This window comes from Macrobrachium rosenbergii, chromosome 30 (assembly GCF_040412425.1).
Source record: "Macrobrachium rosenbergii isolate ZJJX-2024 chromosome 30, ASM4041242v1, whole genome shotgun sequence".
In the NCBI taxonomy this organism is placed as follows: domain Eukaryota; kingdom Metazoa; phylum Arthropoda; class Malacostraca; order Decapoda; family Palaemonidae; genus Macrobrachium; species Macrobrachium rosenbergii.
Window position 1 is genome coordinate 3,801,535 of NC_089770.1, and position 27,628 is coordinate 3,829,162.

The following is a 27,628-nucleotide window of genomic DNA, read 5'->3' on the forward strand; positions in this document are numbered from 1 at the left end:
ATCTTTTTATTACTTTGCCCTAGTTTTTTAGTTTAGAAATCACTGCTTCCTTGAAATACATGCAAAATACCACAGCTACATGTTGATAGTGTAGCGTTATAATAGTCGCTGAGAAAATTGAATGATGTGCTATTGTATGCAAATCATCTTGAAAGCTTGAAGTGACCTCCGTTTTCATAATTTATGTATTTCCTCAGTCTTCAAGGAGGCAACAGACATTGAAAACCAGCTGCGAAAAAGCCTCGCAACGCCGTTAAGAGGAAGGTGAGTAGAACTGTCTTGTGTTATGGTACCATTTTGTCGGTCAGAAACTATGAAATTAGTCACAGACGAGATTGCCATTCGTTTTACTTTAGTTTACCACTTTGTTGTGCACTTTATCTGCCCGTAGTTTCTGACAGACGACATGGTACCATCAGAGTTCTTACCTTATAAGGATTTTAGTAGTTGTGTACAGTACTGCCGTTTCAGTGCAGGAGACCTGTATAGTATAGTATGTTATATTTGAATTTTGTTAATCGATGTGGGTCAAGATGTATCTTGGGTATTGCAGATTTCTGCAGCATGGAAGGTTTGGTAAGCACAGGTTCTGCTGTCGTGTGATGTACAATTCAACATTTTTGACTGTGGGACTGAAATGAAATTTGATTATTTGCACTATGTATTGTTTAAGAGCTTTTACAATAAAATGCGCCACCTTATGGAAGCATGAGAGCTATAACAGCAATGGGATGAAGCTGTGGAAAGCTTCTTTCCAGTATTACGAAGAAGGCAGAGAAGTATTGATTGATTGTTAGAGTAATGAAAAAATATTATCTTAGACTGACCTTTCCTTCTCTGTTGAGATAATTTTTGCTCTTGTACAGTTATAGCACTGTAGAAAGATAATCGTAATAAGGTATTGCAAATAATATGTCACAGTAGGGGATATGGGTGAGATGAACTCAGTAAGGGGGTGGGAATAAAATATGCTCAAAAGGAATATGGGTAAGATATGGTCGATAAGGTGATATGGATAAGATAAGCTCGATATGGTGGTATGGATATGTTCCATTACGGGGTATACACAACATACCATCAGGAGGTTTATTTTTAGGGGAATTGTCATAAATTCCTTCAGGACACGTAAATCGTTGTTATGCAATGTCAATCAAATAATAAGTACATTTTGATAGTGTAATTTAAAGCAAACACTTTGAAAATGCAATGTTTCAAGCTGGAAGGAAAGAAAGAGATTAAGTTAGTGTGTGATTAACATATTAATGGTATTGTGTACTGTACAGTACACCAGGTATATCTTCAAAAACCTTAGATTGCCTAATCTATATTTCTCCTTTCTTGAAGAAGAAAAACGCAATTTTTCCGCATGTATGAACTCTCCTCCCTTAGTTATAACATGATGATGGTACCCAATCCTACAGTACAGTATTCGTCATATTTACTGTGTATTTTACTATTAGTTTACCTTATCAAATAGATTTTTTATTTAGTTACGTACTTATAGCGGTAAACTATAATTTCCAAGCCATTCACATTTTCCTTTAACTTCAATTGTCTTGTTTATTATAAGTCTAACATTAACATTATGTTTAAAATAGGTTTATGGAGATAACTGTACTAAAGTCAGGCTTAGCGGATTACCGTATCGATGTTTTATCTTTCATTGATTTTGGTAATTTTTTTTTTCAGTATTCAGTTCGATCAGGTAGTTGCTTTTATCGTTAATCAGTTTTTGGAAACTGGCAGTTTCTAAACAGCACAGTTTCCTTGTTGAGAGGTCACCCACTTTGTCCCGGCTCTCTCTCTCTCTCTCTCTCTCTCTCTCTCTCTCTCTCTCTCTCAGTAGAGCACAACACACCTATAACCTCTCAGCCAGACTCCAGACCTCGTGAGCGTGACCGTGTGTACCGTTTGATTCGAACCCAGACATTACGAAGCCACGTTTAGGTTCTCACGCGCAGCGCAAGGTGCGCAGGTTGTTTCTCTCTCTTCTCTCTCTCTCTCTCTCTCTCTCTCTCTCTCTCTCTCTCTCTCTCCAAATCATCATCATCATCATCATCCACTTTAATTCCACTTCTCCATAAAGCTTCTTATGTTATTAACCTCATTATAGTCTGCCCTGCTCTCTCTCTCTCTCTCTCTCTCTCTCTCTCTCTCTCTCTCTCTCTCTCTCTCTCTCTCTCTTCAGCCGCTTTTACCATCCGATATCGATGTTATTTTATGATGCGATGTATTCTTGTGATACTTAATGATATTGTCTTTATACATAGGCCTGTTTATGTGTGTGTGTGTGTATATATATATATATATATATATATATATATATATATATATATTAGAGGCAGTATATTAGGAAATGTACACAAGTAACTATAGATGTATGTAGACCATAAGGAGAGAGAGAGAGAAGTTAAGTATACCTTATTTTTACCAGACCACTGAGCTGATTAACAGCTCTCCTAAGGCTGGCCCGAAGGATTAGACTTATTTTACGTGGCTAAGAACCAATTGGTTACTTAGCAACGGGACCCTACACAGCTTATTGTGGAATCCGAACCACATTATAGCGAGAAGTGAATTTCTATCACCAGAAATAAATTCCTCTAATTCTTCATCAGCCGGCCATGGAGAGAGAGAGAGAGAGAGAGAGAGAGAGAGACTGGTTTCACTCCATCGGGGCGACGATTACCTCATCGAGTGTTTGAATATGCATGTAGCCCATTTTCTTCCAATTCATTTTCTATTGATTCAGCTTTCATTTACGTTTCCCTTCTTCCAACTGTTGTTTCATTTGGCTATTCCGTTTTATTTCTTCTTATCAGCCTTTTTCACTACGTAAGTTCTTCTCGTCGTACCATTTTGCTCTCTCTCTCTCTCTCTCTCTCTCTCTCTCTCTCTCTCTCTCTCTCTCTCTCTCTCTGTATACCTCTTCCCGGGGCTTCTTTTCTTTGTGTGTGTGAGAGAGAAAGAATGAGAGAGAGAGAGAGAGTTCGGGTGCGGAGTTTCCTTGGTTTGTTGTCCCCCCCCCCCTCCCCGTTAGTATGGGAAAGAGGGTGGGTAGACTACTCGTTATAGAATGCTATTATAGTGCTGTTTGTTTACTTCTTCCTTTCTTCCAACTTTCCTCTTTCTCCCGACGTTCTTTCAACCTCATTCTTCGTCTGTTCCGTAATTTGTGGACGCGATAGGCCTACATATTTGTTTACCGCTGCTGCTGCTGTTATTAAAAATTAGCTAAAAATATGAATTATTTTGGTGTTAGGTTACGATTAGTTAGTTTTTCGTATTGATTTAGGTTGAAGCAGTGTTTTTTTATGTTGCTGTTGTAAGAATGAGGCCATGTTTTTGTAGTTGTGTGAGTTATTTTATGTTGTTTTTTTTCAATTGCTTTTGATTGAAGCAGGTTTTTTTTATGTTGGTGCTGTTGGATGAATAAAATATGTTTGTGTATGTGTTTTTTTCTTAGATTGGGCCGCTCTCTTCGTTGGACTTGCACAGAACCTTATTGTTTGGGTCCTGTTTTCGTTTTTGTGATTGACGTTAAAGTAAATCCTTCCCCATGTGCTCAGAAAAAATTAACGTTCATTTTATTTAATCATGTAGAAAACCTCAGAGTGATCGGACGAGTTGGCGTAGGTTTGTACCGGGATATAATAGAACCGTTGTGAACTCTAACCGGATATAATATATCTAAGATATATCTTTCCAATTATGTGCCTGTGCATTGTTTTCGTACAGCTTTTGCCCGGTATCCCACGCCCTCTCATTGTGGTGTTCCTCCCGTAGGGTAACCCGGTGCACTGTACAGTAGGCATTGCTCAAGGTTCTTTGCGGCGTCCCTTCGACCCCTAGCTGCAACCCCTTTCATTCCTTATATTTGTACCTCCGTTCATATTCTCTCCTATCTTACTTTCTAGTAATTGTTTCAACGTTATTTTCAGCGCTGGATGACTCATATAGGTCCCAGCGGTTGGCCTTTGGCCTAAATTTTATATACCAGTTGTACTGTGCTGCTCTTGTAGACGAGTTGAAGGAAATCAGCTGTATTTTCTGAATATAAAATTCTTATTATTGGATTTTATATTCGGAGTAGGCGTTGATTATAATCAAAACTTGATTCTCTCTCTCTCTCTCTCTCTCTCTCTCTCTCTCTCTCTCTCTCTCTCTCTCTCTCTCATTGGTTGCCACAGACCTTCAACAGTCCTCACACTATATCTGTCTTGTTCATTTTCATTGTCTTTTCGGTCATTGCAAGCAAACCCCGCCCTCTCTCTCTCTCTCTCTCTCTCTCTCTCTCTCTCTCTCTCTCTCTCTCTCTCTCTCTCTCTCTCTCTCAGTCCTCGCCACCAAGGATTCATCATCATCATCACCGGATTTCAAAGTGACCTGAAACGTTTCACCTTCTGAGTAAGGCATCACGTGACCCACTTTGGTGTTCCAGTTTGCGCTAATTGGTACGTGCCCTTTGTTCATCATTTTAGAAGCCTCGTTGTTGTCGTTGTTTGTGCTTGAATTCGCTTTATGCCGGCACGGACTCTTGCTCACAAAGCAGTCCGTAATAATATTAATGATAATAATAATGACAAAATACAGTTCACTTAAACGGCTTTTTATAAGATTGGTATGAAATTTTAGAAATTCTTACCTGTATTTTCTGCTAGGTCAGGCGTTTAACTAAAGAAATAAACGTTGAATGGAACCTTTATTAAGAGTTTCGCATTAGTAAGAGATCTCGTACTATTTGTGAATTTACTTTGCAACGTAGTGCAAGAGTGACCACTATAGGCCTAGAGAAGGCTTTCCGAGCGAGAAAGCAGGTGTGTGTTGTTTTTGTCCAAAAGCCTCCCTCTCGCTCAGACTTCCTTCAGACGCTGTCCTCTCTCTCTCTCTCTCTCTCTCTCTCTCTCTCTCTCTCTCTCTCTCTCTCTCTCTCTCTCTCCCCCGCTGGTAGTTTCTTCAAAGGCGTTTCCTTATAAGGGACTGAAAGGATGGTACTGTTTTGAATCTGGAGATTTTGTTTTTCTTTATATATTTCCGACTACTTTTGCATTATTTTCTTTAATATTGTGTGAAAAAATGGTCTATACAGTATACCTTCGTTTGAAAAGATATTTTTAGTGTGCATTTTGACTAAACAGATGTTGTATAATGCCCCTTTTTTTCAATTTACAACAAAAACAAACAGAACTCGATCACCTTGACACCTCCTATCGACGCTCAAGACTTCCCAGGATACTCTATTAATAATCATTGCGTCGTCTGCTGCGCTGCTGTTTCGTTTATTTAGGTTAAGGTTCCTCTGGCGTTGCATGAATGAAGATTGGCCAGTGTACTAGACGTAGATTCAATATTAACTTTGGCTGTTGTGGTGGGATCACAGAAAAAATGTTTTGAAAAAAATGTTTTGGTTCATAGGAAAACTTTTAAGAATTCCGTTACTTCAGGGATTTATTTTAAAGATTAGGTTGGCCTTATGCCATCGGAGGCCTTTGCTCCGTTAGTTATGAATTGGAGTAACCGGTATTCATGACAGTAAAGTGAAATGGTAGTTGTAATGTCTGGGAAAGATGACTTGGGTCTAGGGCAAACCTCTCTTCCAGCCCCCCCCCCCCCTCTTCCGCACCCTTCTATCCTCATTACTTGGTACCGAACTGGAAATGGAAAAGGAGGAAGAGAGAGAGAGAGAGAGAGAGAGTTGAAAGTGGGTAGGGTCGTCTTCGTGATGGCTCGGTCAAGGCGCATGGGCCTCATCTGCACACAAACGCTCTCTCTCTCTCTCTCTCTCTCTCTCTCTCTCTCTCTCTCTCTCTCTCTCCCTCTCTCCCATCTCATCAACAACCTTCGCTCTTCCCTGGAGTCAACCTGCCCACCTTCACCCCACCTGCTGCAGGGTTGCCAGCCGAATTTTTATCGGCGCTGTTCAAACCTTCCCAGAGAAAAGGCGCAAAAAAAAAAAAAAAAGAGCGAAAAAGGAGGCAAAAAATCGCGGTAAATTCCTTCATATTGGAAAGTTTACAAGAAATGTTTTTGAGTATTGTTCACTGTCATTCAGGATCCTTGAAAATCACATGCTTGAAAGCTACACCTTTTTTGAAAAGTTAAAGGTTACTTTTAGCTTTATGTATGTACGCTATATGAGTTTTGTCCTCTTCACTAGATAGAGAAAACCATTCTTTATTTCAGCATTATTGTTAAAGGAAAAGAGAGAGAGAAAACCATTCTTTATTTATTTCAGTATTGTTAAAGGAAGAGAGAGAGTGAGAGAAAATCGCACTTCTTGACCGCCTCGGAGCGAGAGGCTTGTTTTTCGAAAGCGAGGTTGGCTGTTAATCTCCTTTATGATCACGGCAATTATAGACTAATCCGTGACTCGAGGCGTCGATTTGTCCATACCTAGAAAAACACGAAGTTTTCCAGAGCTCGCCGAAGGCTTTCCCTATTCCCTCCTCATCCACAGATCTTTATCAGATGCCAAAGCATTTTGGGAGTAAACGAAGGCCGGAATCTTAATCCCGGCTGGACGAAGAAGATGGACTTTTGAAAGTACTGCAGTCTGTTTGCCTGACGACAGGGTCCATATAGAGTTAATTTAGTGTATAAATATTCTTTTAATGCCTCAGATTTCATACTGCAGGTTTAAAAAGCTCCGGCATAACCTCATTGCGAGGTTAGTACTGTGGCAAACGGAAAATAGCTGACTATGACCACAAAATCCCCAAATACAGCAAGAAAGTCTTGGCATTGGCAACGCTGCCCAGCCGAGTGAATGGATGACTGGTGGAGGAATGGTGGGTGATGGTGGTGCTGTTATTCGGTACCTTATGGTCCGTAGATGATGTTATCACCTTCATCTCACCATGAACAATGTAAAGAACACCATCTCGAGTAGTTTTCATCTAAGGAATTGTTCAGAGGAACAATTAACCCATGTGGTATTAGGTCATGCTTTGTTCCGGGTTAGTGGGAACGGGAAACACTGTATAGGACCTTCTGCCTTGGTACTTACGCACTCATACGCGCGCAAGAACGCACGAACTCACGAACATACGCATTTTGGGTGCCCAGGTTATCGGTGGGGGGAAATAGCAGTGATCTTCAGTTTGGAGTCCGCTCTGTGGGTGTGTGGTCGTAGACCCATGGTTGTGGGGTTGTGTTTTTGGGCTGTTGGAGAGGTCCTCCGGAAGTTGTGTCAGTGACTGGACGAAATAGGTTATAGTGTGTCAGGGGGAAAGGGTTAGCTGATTGATTTGTGCATATATATGTCTGAGCAAATTCAGTCCACCAACGTGACCTGGGCATTTTGTTGTAGTGTTCAGGAATGTTTATGTTCTTATAAGTTCTGAAGCGAATAGCTTACCACACATTAATTTGTAACACCTTCAGCTTCTTTGTTTTACGAACTGAAGTTTGGCTGCTGAACATCTGTTCGGCACATGGAAAGTGTGACTTCAGAAAGTGTTTGAATTTCAGTGAAAATCATCACATAAATTTGAGACAAGTATTCTAGAGCGTTGTATTAAAGTGACATTGCTATTTGGTATATAACAAATCTTTTTAATAACATTTTAAAAGCCCTGATTTCAGCATAAAGGAACATTTACAAATCATAAATATTGGAATGTAGGCCTATTGCCATTCTGGAAATCCAAATTACCTGATCGTTTTATGCTACAAAGCTACAACTGTAGGCCTACACAAGGTCTAGACTTTGGGCCTACAGGTTCTTGACCCGGGAACCACTGCAGTACGCCAATTAATTCATTATAGGAGCCAGTAGCATCACCATTAAGCATCCCCCTCCACTATCTCCCAAATTGTGGGGCAACACCATGCGGCTGGACTTCAAACCATCTTCCGGAATGGTACTATCATCGTTACCCGGAGGCGGCGCTGAATGCGAGAGAGGAGGAAGGGAAGAAGGAGGAGGAGGAGGTGAAAGAAAGGAGATAAAGAGGAAAACCTTCAAGAACGAAGTCTTCTTGTCTCTGGTCCAGTCTTGGGAAAGGTAACGTTGAACCCGAGTTAAGCTTCTTACGTAGTTTTGGGGATTATGTGTTCGAAGTGCGCTCTTGGAGCAAAAGCCATAGAAGAATTTTTACCTCACTTCAGATTTATTTTCTTCTTTTTTTAATAAGGTAGCTGGAAAAATATGGAGTGTAATCTCTAATAAACATTTTACAATACTCTTTCGAGTGTTTTTTAATGGAACATATTTCGAACCCTTTTTCAATACTGTAATGTCACATTTATCACAAATTGTAGTACTACGTAGCTACGCGGATAATCCTAGTGAGTTTATAGTTTATTAAGTCTGTCTCTGCATTTGACTGTCTTTTAATTTGTTTTATTCATTGTCTCTTAGAAAAACAATTTATGGATTTTTTTCCTTTTAATAATAATTACAGTCCACGCATTTTCCGATCTGCTGATTCGATATTGATATTTTTTGCCGTACATGTTTTGTAATTTCAGTAACCACAATGCGCTCTTAACTTATCGAATTCCTCACACTTTTTGGATACGGTTGTCACTACAAAGCCTGAGATCCAAATGCAAAAAAAAATATAAAATGATTCATATTGCGACGTTTTCCTGAATGTAATGTGGGTTTAGAACATTCTCTCTCTCTCTCTCTCTCTCTCTCTCTCTCTCTCTCTCTCTCTCTCTCTCTCTCTCTCTCTCGTTGTGCATTATGCCTCCGTTGAACTGAACAGTGAACCACAAGTACTCTCTCTCTCTCTCTCTCTCTCTCTCTCTCTCCGGAGAAAAAAAAAGGCAAAAACTTCAGCAGTAAAAGTTTCAAAAACGCCTATCATCCTTCGCTTTTGGAACCCCCATTCAGCTTTTCAGAGCAAAGCCTGCAACATGTTGCAGTATGCTTTGCTGTTGAACGGGTGGAGTTGGGGGTGGGGGGGGCGGGGGGGCAGGATTAAATTCCCTGTTTTCGGATGCGGCCCGGGATGGACAGTTGACGATTGAGATTGATGGCCAAATGAATGTGACTGGGCGTGTGGAAAGATTTTAAAAGGTTTTCTCTCGTGTCGAAAATGTGATAGGTATGATAGTTGCGTGTGTATATCAATGTTATATATATAAATGTATATGTGCAGGTCATAAGATTCTCTCTCTCTCTCTCTCTCTCTCTCTCTCTCTCTCTCTCTCTCTCCTTGTACCCTGTCACTGCATCTTTAAGCCTCTTGGATAAACCTCTTCATCGATCAGCCCCCACCCCGCTAAAAAAAAAAAAAAACACACAGGCAAAGACAGGAACGTGATTTTTCGTTCAGTGGGGTTTTATCTCTTGTAAAGGCTTCAATTACCTGTTTATCAATGGGAGACATAATCCTGCAACGGTGGGTGGGTGAAGAAAAAAAAAAGCCACCTGAGCGTTTAGTGAGAAAGGAAGTTTTTCTTTTATGTTTTTGAGGGTTTGATTAAGTTTTTGAGGGGGGCTATTGATGAAGGAAAGGAAGTTTTTCAAGTTTTTTTTTTTTTTTAGGGGTAAAGCCCATATTTTTCGGCCATTGATGGATGAAAGGAAGAATTTTTTATATAAGTTTTTGAGGGTTAAAGACGTGCTTCGTTTATTTAATTTTTATTTTTTTGTGGTTTCAAAAGCAAGGAATTTATTCAATATTTTTTTTAATGTGAATTGAAACGAGTACTTTGTTTATTTGTCTTTTGGGGTTTAAAAAATCATGTGATTTCATTTTTGTAATTTGTTAAAATTTCAAGAATTGGAAAGTTTGTACATGTTGCCTTTTAATTGTTATATATATATATATATATATATATATATATATATATATATATATATATATATATATATATATATATAGTGTGTGTGTGTGTGTGTGTGTGTATACATGTACAGTATGTGTTTAAATATTTCCAACGTGTATCGCGAGCGAACTGTTGCAGTCTTCCCCAGTCAAGATATTTAGGTGTCAGCCTCACTTCTAGTCAAGAAGCACGTGAACTCTTGTTCCGTGACCACAAAAATTCCTTCTTCTAAAAAAGGCTCTGTCCTTTGCAGGTTGCAACATCATTTTAAAGGAGTAGACATCCGAGAGAGAGAGAGAGAGAGAGAGAGAGAGCGGTGTTCCATCCAGGTTATAGTGTTGTGGTTACCTGGTCGAAGCCATCCCGTTTTACTGAAGATATAAACATTTTGATGGACCTGTGATCACTCGCATCTTATTGCTCTCTCTCTCTCTCTCTCTCTCTCTCTCTCTCTCTCTCTCTCTCTCTCTCTTAGCTAAGACCTACATTTGGATAACGGCTAGGCACCTTTGTTAGATTTATATTTGTATATATAGGCCTATGTAAATATATATACATACATACATACATATTGTGTGCGTATGTATGTATGCAGACATTGTGGAGAGAGAGAGAGAGAGAGAGCTTCTCCAGTGTCACGTAGAGCTCCTGTTGGTATATCGACTCGCAATCACTAATTCTTCTCCAGAACTTTTTCCGAGTTTCCAGGACCTTGACTTCCTTTCTCCGTTTCCCCTTTTAACTTTGCGTTTCCTTCCGGCGATGAAGGTTTTCTTTGTTCAAAGGGACACTTTTCTTCTCTTAACGCCTAGCGTTTGTTTGTGCAATTGCTCAAATTGCAGAGTTTGAGGTTAATTGTAGCCGGTGGTTAGTTTTGGAGCGGATCCTGATTGTGAGTGGTGAGGGCTACTATAGGCCTATGTGGCATGTCTGTAGTAGGCGCAATTATTATTCAAGATTCATTGGTACGTGGCAAACTGTCGTCAAATTGCCCACCAGACATCCACATAATGGAAAGTCAGTTTGTGAAATGTTTCAAGATATAAAGTTACATTAGAAAAATGTTAGTTGTAAAGGTTCGAACATATATAAGAAATGTCACCAATTAGGCCTATTTTATTATCAGCCTATATAAAAATAGTCATAATAAAAGCTAAACAATACATTATAGTTGGGAAATAATATCGTTACGATATTTCTCTTTTGTTTCTTTTGCTACGAGGAAGAGTAGCATGAAAAACTAACGGGAAGAGGCATAGGCCTAAATAGATCGATTTTTTTAAAGCAAATGTTTGACATATTATAAATAGCTAATGTTATCTAGTTCCTGTTGGATAATAAAACACACCATTAGATGATGATGAAAACACACTGGTGAGTGATTTGTTTCGTGTTGGTAATAAAATACAAAATCAGATGATTTTAAAAACACACTGTTGAGTGTTATATCTCGTGTTGATAATAAAACACGCGATCAGATGATGATAAAAACACAATGGTGAGTGTTTTGCCCCATGTGTTGATAATAAAACACGATTAGATGACAATGAAAACACACTCGCGAGTGTTTCGCCTCTCGCGCAGCCCAAAAGAGCCAAGGCTCGGTCTAGTTTTCGTGCGTTTGAAAACCACAGCAGCGGCTGCGCTGTGGTCTTTTCATTGTAGGGCACAGGTCGGTAATTATATGGAGCTAGCTCCAGTTTTCCATAGATCTCTCTCTCTCTCTCTCTCTCTCTCTCTCTCAACACAATCATGGTTCGAATCCTGGTATTTGTGGCTTACGATTTGTGAATAGGAAAGACCCGTGTATAAGTGACATAGGCCTATATATATATATTAACAAGAGGTCCCCCTTCAGATATCCTTATTCAAGGACCTTGTCCTAAGACACCCTCGTAATAGAGAACGAAGGATGTCCCAAGGATATCCAGCGTCTGCAGTTTAGCTCCTACTATAACCTATATCCTTCTTATCCTTCTTTGCTCCAACTCCAGCTCCTGCCGCAATGCGTTATCAGATGATAAATACGCGGGAGACGGAGTGGAGCGCCCAGCGAGATTCTGGAATCCGGAATTGCTATTCCGGACTGTCTCGAGAATTTGGTACGTTTCTGTATATAGAGAGAGAGAGAGAGAGAGAGAGAGAGAGAGAGAGAGAGAGAGAGAGAGAGATTCAGCAGCACTTTTTCATATAAATCCACCAAAGTTGACTAAACACCAGGATATATAATTCACTGCTGAGGTTGAGAAAGGCACTGAAATAATGTAAGGCACTCAAAGCTTTCAAAGTTTCTCTCTCTCTCTCTCTCTCTCTCTCTCTCTCTCTCTCTCTCTCTCTCTCTCTCTGAGTAAGTCGCAGATCCTTTATTGGGGTCGATCCCGGACTCTCGGAGTCCATTAAGGTTACAAATGGAATTTTGACTCGAAGGAAAAAGGATTGTCTTTCACTTACCTTTCTCTTGGCTTTCTCTTTCGTCTTTCTCTGTCTTTCTCTCCTGCGGAACTTTCGAAAGATTTAGGTTTTACGTTGTCCGCGCCCTTTTGTTCCTTAGTCTTTGTGTGATTGTTTAATTAGTTGTAATGATTTTCTTTTTGTTTGGGTCCGTTGATTGGTTGGTCTCGTGTTCTTTCACTTTTTAATTTTCTGTAAAAGAAAATTATTGTGCCGGATTTGTCTGTCCGTCCGCACTTTTTCTCTCCGCACTTTTTCTGTCCGTCCTCAGGTCTTAACAAGTACTGAGGCTAGAGGGCTGCAAATTTGGTATGTTGATCATCCACCCTCCAATCATCAAACATACCACATTGCAGCCCTGTAGCCTCAGTAGTTTTGATTTTATTTAAGGTTAAAGGTATCCTTAATCGTGCTTCTGGCAACGATATACGATAGGCCACCACTGGGCCGTGGTTAAAGTTTCATGGGCCGCGGCTCATACAGCCTTATATCGAGACCACCGAAAGATAGATCTGTTTTCGGTGGCCTTGATTATATGCTGTAGCGGCTGTACAGAAAACTTGTTTTGTTTGGTTTCGTCGTAAGGAAGGTCAGAGGTTGATTGATTGGTTTCATGTTCTTTCACTTTTTTCGGGTTTCGCTTTTGGTTTCGCTCTGGGGAAAGAATGGTTGATGTGGCAATGTATAAATATATTTTTTTTTACCTTTTCGAAATATATCTTGATGGTAAGAATTTGCCTTTGGATGAAAATGTATTTTAAAATAAATCCTATTTGTCAAGATACTTTTTTTTTTTACTTTTTCGAGATATATATCTTAATAATGAGAATCTATTAGGATAAAAAATGTATTTTTTTTTATTGAAAGGGGAACGCTTTTATAGGAAAGCATATTTACTCCTCTCAAATATTAGACCTCAAAATCTGTGGCAATTTATTGACACGTGGCGGAGATAATTTTGGTTTCGTATATGGAGATTAGATTAGATAACGAAGATCATTGTTGAGGTTTCAAATGATAGGTCTCTCTCTCTCTCTCTCTCTCTCTCTCTCTCTCTCTCTCTCTCTCTCTCTCTCTCTCTCTCTCTCTCTCTCTCTTTGGAGCGTCCCTCAGGTCCCTAGCTGCAACCCATTTCATTCCTTTTACTGCACCCATTCATATAGTCCTTCTTCCATATTGCTAACCACCTTCTCCGGACAATTACTTCACAGCGAAACTGCAAAAGGTTTTCCTTCTGTTAAACCTCTCAAACCTTTCTACTCCAAGTTTCCCTTTCAGCGCCGAATGACCGCAAAGGTCCCAGCGCTTGGCTCTCGGCCTAAATTCTGCACTCCATTCCATTCCTGGACCAGAGGAAGTATTTTTGGGGTTTGCGACAAATGTCAAGGGTTGATGGACCTCGACCCATTGTGGAAACATTCGAGATTTGAAACTCGCGGTTCTCTGCAAGTCATCCTCTGTAATGGAAGGAGTCTGTTGCTTTGTGGGAAAATTTAAACATTTCGATTTTTGTGGCCTTTAAACTATTTTCATTTTCTTTTTTCTTTTTTTTTGTGAGTGTTCGTGGATGGATACCTTTGCGTTTTAAGGAATAATGGGAGGCGTGAAGTTTGAGATTTATGGTGATTTGTGTTGGCGGTGTGGCTGAAATTCTTTCGGCGCATGCGCGTGTCGTCCATGGACCTGCTATTTAATACTGTTACTATTGTTGATAAGACTGATAATTTTTATTATTATTGACAACTTTTTCCCTACTACTACTAGTAGTAGTGCTCCTGCTAGTACTACTGTTACTAATAATAATAATAATATTATTATTATTATTATTATTATTATTATTATTGGTAGTAATAGTAAAACTAGTAGTAGACATATTGATGCAAAGGAATGGGACATGCCCTATTATATATATATATATATATATATATATATATATATATATATATATATATATATATATATATATATATATATATACACACTGTACATACTGTACACACATACACACACACAAACAAACAAACAAATCACTCATTTCAATGTGCGATGTCCCGTGCTCAGGGAATGAGCTGAACCATTCGCGGAGGCAATGATTTTTAATAGCTCCAAGTAACGTCCCATTTTTGGATTGCGTTTTCTCCTTTTTTTTTTCGTAATTTTTAAAAATTTTTCTTCCCTCTCGTGGTGAGGGAAGAAGGGTGCTCGTTCATGCCAGGATTCGGATGCCTCATTGTATCCCGTGACGTCATTTCCTGTAGCGTTATTTGTTCCTTATGTTGAATTTGTGATTCATATATTTTTTTTAAATGTATGGTGACGTCATTTCCGGACAGAGAGAGAGAGAGAGAGAGAGAGAGAGAGAGAGAGATTTGCTTATCATCCTAAGATTATTCAAATGGATGTTTCCGTTTCTTGGTTTTGATTTTTAAAGGTCGTATTTGGTGATTGTATTTGTAATATAGATATTCGTTTTATCTTACTTTTCCTTAGTTTTAAGTTTTGACTTCGTCTTATTCTGTATAATTAGCGTTCCTTGCTCACTGTATTTTAATGTATGATATATTTCAAGCTTATAAATCCTAACTTCCTGTTTCGTAGTTGTAAAAAATAATTTGAATATTCTATCATGTCTTATTCTGTGTAGTCATTATTTTTAACAGTTGTCATTTTACGTATGATATGTTTCAAGCTTATATATCGTACGTTGCAGTTGTTAGAATTGTTGCTCTGCAAAATGAATTCTTTTTACAAATCCTTCGAAGCTGAAAATGAAAGGTGGTCATGAAAAGCGTGAGAGAAAATCATTAAAAACGAATCATATTTCTTTTCCGAGCCGTTCGGTAATCGCCAGTTACCTCAAAACTCCAGTGGGAACAAATAAATAGTTAGTGGAGAAATGAATTTTAGACATAATATAAGGCCATGACAAGCAGATACATTGTTAAACCTTTAATATATCGCGAGGGAGTTTCCTATATGTCACGAATAGGTAGTTTTGACAGCAATAGACTCTTGAATTTTCAGTATATTGATGAAAAACTTAGCTGAATTTCCAGTATATCACAGTGAAATGCATTACTTGAATAAATATGTCAGGAGGGGGTTATATTTATGAAGTACATTGATGCTCCTCAATATATTACTGGGGATACTTACACGAAACATTTATTTGACTCTGTAGTGTATGAAAGTGTTGAATTTCGACTACATATGACGTGGAATACATTTGTTGGAAGGCATTGGTAAATTTGCACTGTATCCCGAAGGCATACGTTTGCAGAATACATCGCTGAATTAGGCCTACCAGTATTCTAGAGGAAGTAGGCTCTTGAAAAATATCACCTAGAAATTTATTTAGGAAATATGTAATTGGGCCTACTGAATGAAAGATAAAAATAAAAATATTGCCTGAAATTGTGTTGCAAGAAGTCTTGCAAGAAACATATCACGCCTGAATAACATTCTGCTTTTATGAGAGAGAGAGAGAGAGAGAGAGAGAGAGAGAGAGAGAGAGAGAAAATTACGGGTGGAAAACCTTTCCCTGACCTTAATAATAATGATCATCATAAAAAAAAAGGTTTTGTGGGACGATCTTTCAGATTGTAGTTGGCTAAGGTACCAAGGGTCTCTTAAAATTTGATTAGGGACCTTGAGCCCCAAATTCCTAGGTGGCGAAAGTGGCACTATTGCGAACTACTACTGTTCTCTTCATTTATTTATTTATTTATTTTTGTATATATATATTTAACAGTAATATATATATATATATATACATATATATATATACATACTCTTTAAGAGGTTGGCTTTTAAGATTTTCTGAAGCCTAATGGGATGAAGTTGTTAGCCCCACACCCTTTCTCCACCATGGCTGCGACCTACACAGTCAGCCTACCACCAGATACATAATTGATTCTAATCGAGTGTGTGTGTATATATATATATATATATATATATATATATATATTATATGGTGAGTCGACAGACTTCCCCCTTAAAGAAAGGAAGGTTATAAGTGTCAGGAAAACAGAAGCAGCTAGTGAATCCCAAAGCATGTCATCAGAAGAAAAGATTAATGCGGGTATGAAAAGATATAAGGTGATGAATGACGAGAATAATTTTAGGTAACACAGCCTTCCCAAGATGATAAAATCACCTCAGCCATCGATTAACCTACAACAAAAACAAACATTTTTATTTTAATAAAACTCGGATGAAAGGGATCAGTTAAACTTGCGCGTTTTATTATTCATCTTTTTCTCTCATATATGATACAGCCTTTTGACAATAACGAAATCACGTTAATTGATTTATACACAACAAAAACTTGTTTTTTGTGTTTTTGCATGAAAGGCCGATGGGCGTAATTGGATTTGAATATCGTCATGTCAAAAGCTTTTTCCCCCCAATCCATCAATGAAAAGGTCCCCGAAAATAGATTCTACCCCTGTCCTCTTGACAGTGGCCCCTGTAGAGGCGGGGAGCGCCGTCGGTTCACCTCGTGCGGTGCACTGTAGGCATTATTACTAAACGTTCTTGCAGCGTCCCATCGGCCCTGACAGTGGCCAGTTTGGTCATGGCGATATTGAAGCCGCAATTAATGTAGGCATCGCGTGCTAGGGATCAATTTCAAGAGGGGTTGAGGGTTCCTTTTGGGCGATATCTTCAGCTAAAGTTACAGTTTTCCTGGTAAATGAGGTTCAGTCAGGAATTGTTGTCAAGGCCCTTAACACAACAAAGTTTTGATACAGGGATTTGGGGTTATGCTGGTAAACACACACTGTTAGACTGCTAGCTGTAAATCTACCCCGAAACCTCCGCCTTAGGCTGTGGACGTTGGGGTTAGACTGATAACTTGCTCCAAGACCTTAGTTACTTGGTGTTGTAGGCTCTTAACATAATACAGTTTTGGTGCAAGGAAGTGTTAGGCTGGTAATGCACAGTTTTGTTGCAAGAACTTAAGTGTTAGGCTGTTAGCAGTAAATCTACCACAAGGTCTGACAGGTTTTAGGCTGTTAGCAGTAAATTACCACAAGGTCTGACAAGTTAGGCTTTCGCAGTAAATCTACCACAAGGTCTGACAAGTGTTAGGCTGTTAGCAGTAAACCTACCACAAGATCTTACCTTTTAGGCGATGTTAGATTGATAACTCACTCCAAGAGCTTAGTGATTATGCTCTTAGCCTATCGCAATGACTTCCGGTAGGCCGTTCTCTCACCGCAGCTATGCAGCCCTCTGCAGCCGAGAAGGAATGCTTACCGAGCAAGAGCCCGTGCTGCAGCGAAGCCCATTCATTGCGGCAGCATTAACACCAACAACCGCAAATCGATAGTTCCGCGTACGGCCGCTAGAGGGGCGCTCGCTTCCTAGAACCAAATGACGTCATTCGTATAAACACGAAGGTCGGCCGTATTGATCACTCGATGTCTGTCAGCAGTAGCCCAGCAAGCGCTTGCCTCGCTTGCGTTCGGATTGTTCATAGCTTTTGGATTTCAAGGTCAGGGATGCCGCAGGGGGTGCGTTGCGGGCGCGCGAGCACGCCGCAGAAAGTGAAATGAGAGTTGATAGGTTTTTTTTTTTTTTTTTTTTTTTTTTTTTCGTAATGTTTTGTGAAAGGTTTTGATAATACAATTTGGTGTGTTTTGTCAATATAAATGCCCAAACGTTGTGATATTAACTATAGTTATGAAATTAAAATCAAATCGATATTACTGTCAGTTTCCTCTCTTTGAATTTTGAGTTAATATTTCCTTTGATTTTATCCGTCCATACGTCTGTTAAAGGGAATTTTTGCGGCTTCTTTAAAGCCTAGACTCTCTCTCTCTCTCTCTCTCTCTCTCTCTCTCTCTCTCTCTCTCTCTCTCTCTCTCATGATTCGTCCATCCATCTTTTAGAAGTCAATTTTGCGGCTTCGTTTACACCTAGAACTAGTCTCTCTCTCTCTCTCTCTCTCTCTCTCTCTCTCTTCAAGGCAATCTTCCGTCTTGCTTCTTTTAAACCCAGAAACCTCTCTCTCTCTCTCTCTCTCTCTCTCTCATGTCTTGAAACGTTGATCTATCTCCAGACTATTCTCTTTCTCTCTCTCTTTATTGCTCCATGACCTTAGTTGATGTGACTCCAGAATCTCTCTGAACTCTCTCTCTTATTCTCTCTCATGACTCTTAGTCTTGAAACGTTGATGTATCCCTAGACTATTCCCAATTTGAACTCTCTCTTTATTGCTACCATGACCTTAGTCGCTGTGACTTCAGAATCTCTCTCTCTCTCTCTCGGAAGTACCTCGAAAGCAGAGGGGGAGCGGCTGCAGTATAATAATTTCATAACTGCTTGCGCCTGGACCGTCTCAAGACGCCAGACAGTATGTCTTGAAGGCTGACCATTATTTTATTTATTTTATTTAGTTTCTTTTTATATTCTGGTGATTTAGTTTAGTGTTGTGTATTTTTATATTTTATGTTTGTAAGTTTTCTTTTGTGTATTTGTTAAGAGCTGGTTCAGTGACCGCTGTTTCTCTGACGCTTGTTTGTGGTATAAAGTAAATCATTTGGTATTCTTCGAGGGTAGGCTTCTGACAATTTTATTTATGATTCTCTCTCTCTCTCTCTCTCTCTCTCTCTCTCTCTCTCTCTCTCTCTCTCATACATGCATGCATACATACTCGTATAACACACACGCACACATATGTACATATATACCATTTGCATTGTCATATTATAAACTCATAAATACTTGACAAATTCTTATTACACTTTATTCTGTCCGCCCTCTGATCTTAAAAACTACTGATGACTAGAGGTCTGCAAATTGGTATGTGGATCATCCACCTCCTTAATCATCAAACATACCAAATTGCAGCCCTCTAGCCTTAGTAGTTTTTATTTCATTTAAGATTAAAGTTAGCCATAATCGTGCTTCTGGCAACGATATAGGTCAGGCCACCACCGGGCTTTCGTTAAAGTTTCATAGGCCGCGGCTCATACAGCATTATACCGTGACCACCGAGAGATAGATCTATTTTCGGTGGTCTGTAGCAGCTGTACAGAAAACTCGATTGCGCCAAGGAAACGTCGGTGCATTTTATACTTGTTTTATCTTTACACGCAACAATAATATCTATTGCCACCTTGTAAATGAATTGTGGTATCATCATGGTGTTTGCATTGTGGTTTTTGTTGAGTACAATTTATATGTATGATTACGTAAAGGCTTCGCTTGATAGTGAATGGATAGAGTTATGTATTTAAGACCAGTCATTTCTAAGGAATGCTAGTAGACACATAATAGAGATTGCGTGTGCAGCTATGTGAGTGGCAGTAACTATTTTATTTTTTATTTCCAACCCTCTGTTGTAGGATATGATTTATATATATACATATGTATGCGTGTGTATATGCTTAGTTTATAATCGCTTAGTCATCGATATATATATTTTTTTTAAAGATTCCTAAGGGTGTGTAGCAAAGGAAAACCCTTTGGGACCCCTTCTTAGTACTTCGGCCTAGCCGCAACACGCAAGAAGCCTCTCTCTCTCTCTCTCTCTCTCTCTCTCTCTCTCTCTCTCTCTCTCTCTCTCTCAGTAATCAGGTTATTGGTGCAGCAGGAATATACCGTGAAACAGGAGTGTGTTGCGTAAATTGATTTTATGTATATTATATAACGCCAACTTGCAAACCGTTTGGTTAAAAAATAGGTGTTAAATTCTGGAGTGTCACTGATAAATTTCTCTCTCTCTCTCTCTCTCTCTCTCTCTCTCTCTCTCTCTCTCATGCAGCTAAATACAGCCTTACAGCATTCGAATTTGTTATATCAATTCACGATGATTGGCAGATACGTTTCGTAATCAGCGCCAGCGTAAAATCATTTAAAGTAGGCGAATGGAAAGTGAGTCAGTGTTAATGTCCACAGATAGAATCTCTCTCTCTCTCTCTTTTTCTCCCCATCTCTCTCTCTCTCTCTCTCTCTCTCTCTCTCTCTCTCTCTCTCTCTCTCTCTCTTTGTGGCGTTCCCTCCCACCCTCCAGCGCGCGTGTGTAGACTCTGACTGTCAGTGTGGTTCGACTCGTGGCCGAGGCTGGAGGGTCGTCCCTTTCGTCGTCTGCAGTCGCTGGACGACTCTTTCAGTGGTCGTTCACTCTCCCAAGGTTTCCAATCCGCGGTCCTTTCAGACGTCGTGGAATACATTCCTCGAAGTAGCTTTAGCCCTCGGGGAAAGCAGCATCAACACCGTAGACCGATCTCGTTCGCCTCTGTGATATAAAAAAGTGATTGTGGAAAACAGCAACGTGGGGTTTGTTATTGTCATAGAAGATGGCTCTGTAAAACCCCTCTTCTTCTTCTTCTTCTTCTTTCACCACGCGACGCTATATGTCTGTCTCTCTCTCTCTGTGCTATTCTCTGTGTTAACGCTCTGCTAGCAGCGATTATCGAATGTTTTCGTTATTTTTTTGTTGTAGCTCCTGACGTCATTCCTTTTGTTTTGTTGCGGTAATTTGATGCGGCGGGGTTTTTGCCGTAACGGATGGGGGATATATAATGTAGTGTTCCCCCATAGCTTTTTGTTATAGCGTTGATCCTGTTTTTCGCTATTCTTCGCTTTTATACTACACAAGTAATTATTATTATTTTGCCCCAGTATCGAATCGTGTACGCTTTTAAGGAAATTAAGCTTTGCAAAAGTATATTGTGTTATTTCTCGTATAACGAAAAAGGATTTTCAGTTCATGCTTAATAGTGTAATTAGTAATGTAATGGCCAGGATTTGGTATTAAGCTAAATAGATTATTGGTAATTCAGATATATTTTATGTATATGTCGTCACAAAAAATGTTCCTTGTAATTAGATCAGGATTACAGTTGCAAAATATGTACGCGTTCTTTGTTTAAGCATTTTGATAATGAGTTAATTTTTTGTTTTCTGTATTGTTGATTTTGCATTTTAATGATGAATTTGTTTGTGTATATAGGGGAGATCACACACATGCACACACATACACACACGTATATACCTGTGTATATGAAGATAAAAAGGCCCATAAAACACTATTTAGACGAAATATAATGGTTGCAACGTCCAAATAGTGTTTTATGACTTTTATTTTCATAATATACTGTTGTATTACAGTAAAGACATTCATTATATATATATATATATATATATATATATATATATATATATATATATATATATATATATATATACATGTACATTGCGACGTTTGTATATATATATATTATTGTGTACATTTTAACGTTTTATCAATTGTGTTAACTTATCGGTGAGCACTGAGTCTCGGTAGCCGTAGAATTGAGCAGGTGCCGTCTGTAAGTTAGGCTTTCCAGCAGTCATAAGTCCTGAAATTTTACTTTTGTGCAGCCTAACGGGAGAGAATATTTAAATTTTGATCGATAGAAATGGTATCCATTTTAATTCCACGAAAGCTTTTTCTAATTTTTTTTTTTTTTTGTTATCTCTGAAAGTGCCATAATGTTTCGTCAAGAAACTAAGAAAATAATTAACCCCAACTGTTTTTAAATATGCCAGACATGTTTTCCACTTCGATTGATTTAGGAGATCTTAAAAGTTTAACCATACGCATTCAGCCAAGTTTTTCCTGGCTATTCAATAAGTTGCTCCAAGAACTCAAATATTTTTGAAAATTATGAGACTTTCATAAAACCGTTATGCCATTGATAAATCAGTTACAGGGGAAAACTTATCTTCAAATTTAATAAGATTAAAACACAACGAACTTAGCAACAGTGAATGAGTCTCCCAATCTTATCCCGTTCATCCCAGCCCTGAATGACCTCGTGGGATCGGCGCTTGGTCTATGGTCTAAATCCCTAAAATTCCATTCCCATTCTTATTCCGTTCATTCCGACTGTGCGTTCTTCACTCAGTTGCTATATTTCTTGTACAGGTTGTCTTGTGAGTCACTTGTCAGCGTTAGAGAGTTTTGAAGAGAGAAAGATAGCCAGTTTTAAACCAATATAACCAGTTTTAAAAAAGAAAGCGAGAGGTTTTAAAGAGAGAAAGAGATGGCCAGTTTTAAAGAGAGAGAGAGAGAGAGAGAGACAATTTTAAAGAGAGAAAGATAGCCAGTTTTAAGGGAGAGAGAGAGAGAGAGAGAGAGATTTTAAAGAGGAAAGCGATAGCCAGTTTTAAAGAGAGATAGAGCCAATTTTAAAGAGAGAAAGATAGCCAGTTTTAAAGAGAGAGAGAGTTTTAAACAGAAATATAGCCAGTTTTAAAGAGAGAGAGAGAGAGAGCCAATTTTAAAGAGGGAAAGATAGCCAGTTTTAAAAGAGAGAGAGTTTTAAAGAGAAAGAGATAGCCAGTTTGAAAGAGAGAGAGAGAGAGAGAGAGAGAGGTTGTAATCAGAACACAAAGAAGAACTGAAAAAAAAATAACAACGTAAATAGAAAATGCACAACGCAAAAAAATAATAATAATAAAAAAATAGAGATATGAGAACTCATAAATATTTACGACGCGAAGTGATTGCACCGGCGGATTTTAACTTCCGTCTGAAGTTTTAAGGAAAACATGAAACAAAATTCGAAACGACTCGTAATAATTTTACAAGAATATGAAAATGCAGTTGTATGCAAGGATAATCATTGATTAGTGAGATTCTAAGTTAGGGAATAAAAAAAATAAAACACGCAAGGACAACATAAGAAAATCGACCGTGCCTTCGGACACCCGTCTCTCTCTCTCTCTCTCTCTCTCTCTCTCTCTCTCTCTCTCTCTCTCTCTCTCTCTCCTTATTCTAAAAACTGTTTATCTTTTTTTTTTTAGCTCCCCATATCTTTTAAAATTGGTTCTGGCTCTCTCTCTCTCTCTCTCTCTCTCTCTCTCTCTCTCTTTAATAGCTCTCTCTCTCTATCTCTCCCCATTTTAAAACTGGTTCTCTCTCTCTCTCTCTCTCTCTCTCTCTCTCTCTCTCTCTCTCTCTCCAAGAGTTACCCATACTAATTCAGGCCGGACACGTAACATGAAATTGCAACAACTACCATCACCTCAGGTTGTTATATCCAGCATTCTCTTAATTTCAGAATATTTTTTCCTTCTTGCCATTTAATTATTTTCGTTTTGCTTTATATTTCCTTCGATTTCTTTTTCATCACTGACTCGTTTCCTGTTTTTAATGCCGACTGCGATTGCGGGGATTAATCACGCGACCTGATTCTGTGTCATGAGTTGCTGTTTGTGGGTGGGACGGTTTCAGCGGCTTTTCCTGATCGGGGAGAGAGAGAGAGAAAGAGAGAGCGAGCCATCGTTATTGAGAAAGAGTTTTTACACAAAGAGTCAGCCAGCTATTAAAGAGAGAGAGAGCCAGTTTATAAAGAGAAAGAGAGAGAGAGAGTTTTAAAGAAAGAGTCAGCCAGCTATTAAAGAGAGAGAGAGCCAGTTTATAAAGAGAAAGAGAGAGCGAGCCATCGTTATTGAGAAAGAGAGAGTTTTTAAAGAAAGAGTCAGCCAGCTATTAAAGAAAGGGAGAGCCAGTTTATAAAGAGAGAGAGAGAGAGAGAGAGAGAGAGAGTGTTTTTAAAGAAAGTGTCAGCCAGTTATTAAAGAGAGAGAGAGCCAATTTATAAAGAGAGAGCGAGCCATCGTTATTAAGGTGCACTTTGCTATCAAATCATTACAGTAATTATTATTATTATTATTATTATTATTATTATTATTATTATTATTATTTCAGACGTTTTCATTAATTTATCGTATTTGTGTGTGCAGTCACTTAAAAGTTAAATGTCCAGTCAATGTCGTTATTAACATTTTCAGCTCCGAATGACCTGATAGGTCCCAGCCCTTGACCTTTGGCCTAAGTTTTATAAAACATTACATTTAAATGCAAAAAGAAGGCGTATTCCCAGCTCCGAGTGACCTCATAAGTCACAGCGTTTGGCCTTTGACCTAAGTTTTATTCAACATTACATTTGAATGAAAACAAAAACACGCATACATTGACACGCACGAAAGCATAAAAAAAACTGTTTTGAGAACTGTTTTGTAAACTGTTTCATCAGCGAGACAATCGACCTTCCCTTTCCAAATGAACTCGAACACCGAAGCAGTTTTCAAATTCTGAAGGAGGAGGAGAATAATACACTTGTGTGTTCCTTCAATGACATGAGGCCATTCGTCAACCGAGGTTATTGATTTCTCTCCAAGGACTCTCTCTCTCTCTCTCTCTCTCTCTCTCTCTCTCTCTCTCTCTCTCTCTCTCTCTCTCTCTCTCTCTCTCTCTGCTTCGGTCGAGAAACGTGGTTGATTGCATTCCTTGGTGGAATATTTTATTTGTATATTTAGTTTTATATATATATATATATATATATATATATATATATATATATATATATATATATATATATATATATATATATATATATCATTTTCTCATTTCCTTTCATTTCCTAAGAGATGAAATATATAAACCGTAGATAGATATTATGCGGCAATTTTGTTGCGTGTACCATCCCAAAATAGTTTTCATTCAATGGGTTCATTAAATGATAACAATTATTTTTTCATTTGAATACATTTACATAAAAGTAATTGAAGCACATGTAAAATTTCTCTCCGTAGGGGGTTAATGCCGCCAGTGCACCTCATGCGGTGCACTGTAGGCATTACTTCAGGTTCTTTGCAGCGTGCCTTCCTTAGACCCCTAGCTGCAACCCCTTTCGTTCCTTTTACTGTACCTCCCAACCATTGATTCATAGTGCAACTGCGACGTTTTTCTCCTGTTACACCTTTCAGACCTTTTACTGTCAGTTTCCGTTTCAGCGCTGAATGACCTCGTAGGTCTCAGTGCTTGGCCTTTGGCCCAGATTCTATATTCAATCAGTCACTGTAAAATTCCTGAAGGGTGTCAAGTGTTGAAATTGTACATCCAAAGTCCGTAGACTTTGTGTGGTTATGTTGGTAGGATTGGTAATATTTTTTCATCACTATTTTTCTCTGGAAGGATTGGCATCAAGTTTACATATGGTTACCTTATTTCTGGAAGTATTCACATCAAGTTTATATATGGTTATTTTATTTCTGGAAGGATTCGCATCAAGTTTATATATATGGTTATTATCTTATTTCTGGAAGGACTTTCATCAAGTTTTATAGTTATGGATAACCATTTATTCTGTAAATGTGTTGAGTATTCCAAGGGACTGTCAGTGAATACTAGTTTTATTAAAGAACTATGGATGTTGCATTTATTCTTAATTTTCAATGGAAGTATTTTAATGTTTCAGTATTTGTATTTATTTTAATTGGAATGTCTTTGCAGCAATCACTAAACTGCTTTTTAAAGAGTTTGATTGTTGATGTTTTGTGGAATTTTTAATTTACCTCCTTTTGTGAAGTTTAACCTTGTTAAGTGAGTATTTTAGGTTTGTTTTTATATTAATTGGTATTATTACTGTCTTTTAAATGAGTTTTTAGTTTGTTTTTTCTTCTAGTTTGAATTTTTTTTTATTAAATAAGTTTTGTTGTTTTACCTTTTGTGAATAACGATATTTAATTTGTTGTTTTTCCCCTTTTCTGAATGTACCTTGTTAAATGAGTTTTGGTTTGTTGTTTTTACCCTGGTGAATGGCGAGTTTCAGTTTGTTGTTGTTTCCTCTTGTGAGTTTTCCTTGTTAAATGAGTTTTAGTTTGTTGTTTTTCCTTTTGTGAATAACGAGTTTGAATATGTTGTTTTTCCTCTTCCGAACAACGAGTTTGAATTTGTTGTTTTTCCTCTTCCGAATAACGAGTTTGAATTTGTTGTTTTTCCTCTTCCGAATAACGAGTTTCAGTGTGTTATTTTTTCCTCTCCCAAATAACGGGTTTGAATTCATTTTTCCCCCTTCCGAATAACTGGTTTTAATTTTATTGTTTTTCCTCTTCTGATTTTACCTTGTTAACCGAGCTTAATTGGTCGTTCCAACGTGAAGTTAATGAGGGCAGTTGTATAAACAGCATTTTCCATGTCGGCTCGTCAGCAAATCTCATAACAACGCTTTCGGGAATGACGTAATCTCGGAGCCACTGGTCTATTTTTGGAATGCAAATCATGTTACGTCCACTCGGTTTTATGCGCTGCTCTCTCTCTCTCTCTCTCTCTCTCTCTCTCTCTCTCTCTCTCTCTCTCTCTCTCTCTCTCTCTCTCTCATGAAAATGGATTCAGGATGGGAAGGTTAAAAAAGGGATCGGTGTAGGTTGATCGATCGGTTGATTTTGTATGTAAAACTGGCGCGACAACTTTGTGAGTCAGTTACACTGGACATATCTTACTTTTTACTTTAGGTGTTCAAGGAGATAGGACAGGTAGTTCAATTCTAAAGGCATGGTTTTATATATATATATATATATATATATATATATATATATATATATATATATATATATATATATATATATATATATATATATATTATTCATTGTTATTATTGTTATTATTATTATTATTATTATTATTATTATTATTATTATTATTATTATTATTATTCATATTATTAGACTTGAAATCAAAGTTTGCAAAGAATATTATGGTGTTCATTAGAAGATGAACAAAACCTAGGAAATTCATATTTAAAAGAAGACAATAAACTAACAAATCAATAAATAGATAAAAATGAAAGTAAATTAAGTACCACGTCCCCCACCCCCGTCTTGGGGGTGATCATCAAGAAACATCTGATAGAGGACGAAGCATTTAAAGGTCTTCTCTAGACCTACTGAGCCAAAATGACGAATCTGGCGAAAGCTGAAGGTTTTATAAAAACAAATGAGATTAGGTTTTTTCCAAACCGTAGGATTATTTAGTAAAGATATAAATAATAAGCAATGGTAAATTACAATCGCAAAAACAATCTGGTTAGAATTGGTCTCATTAGTTGGGAATCATCTTCACGCGGTGTAGTTGAGCTTCTTCCAACCATGGCAACACTGTACCTATGGTGAGCAGCCTAGCTCATAGCCCTCTTGTTACCGAGTATTTGGCAAACTTTGCTTTTTTGTCATAAATTTCAGACACTAGAGCAGATTTCCCGGGAGGGAGGGGCTAGTGCTATCAGTTCTTTGCAGCGTCCCTTCTGCCCAACTAACTGCAACCCCTTTCATTCCTCGTACTATTCCTCCGGTCATATTCACTTTCTTCCATCTTACTTTTCACCCTCTTCTAACAGTTGGTTCAACATTATTTTCAGCGCTGAATGACCTCATATGTCTCAGCGCTTGGCCTTTGGCGTAAATTTGATGTTCCAGTTACAACTAGAGCAAAGTTCGTCTCTCCATTAAGATAAAGTTCACATAGGCCTATTTGTCAAACGTTCCCATATCGTTTTCCGTAAACAGGCTGTGAAACTGGTCAGACGTTGAGCTGTTTGGTATGTGAATGCAGAGA

General features: G+C 38.3%; 1 protein-coding gene across 47 annotated transcripts in view; it reads left to right on the forward strand.

The window, feature by feature from the left end:
• LOC136854940 (transforming acidic coiled-coil-containing protein 3-like) overlaps positions 1–27,628 on the forward strand; it is a 245,539-nt gene that overhangs the window by 180,484 nt on the left and 37,427 nt on the right. For all 47 annotated transcript variants that reach the window (XM_067131497.1, XM_067131526.1, XM_067131524.1 and 44 more), the window contains one exon: positions 198–264. In XM_067131497.1, the coding sequence (XP_066987598.1) occupies positions 198–264 (67 nt within the window). The remainder of the gene's footprint in view (positions 1–197; positions 265–27,628) is intronic.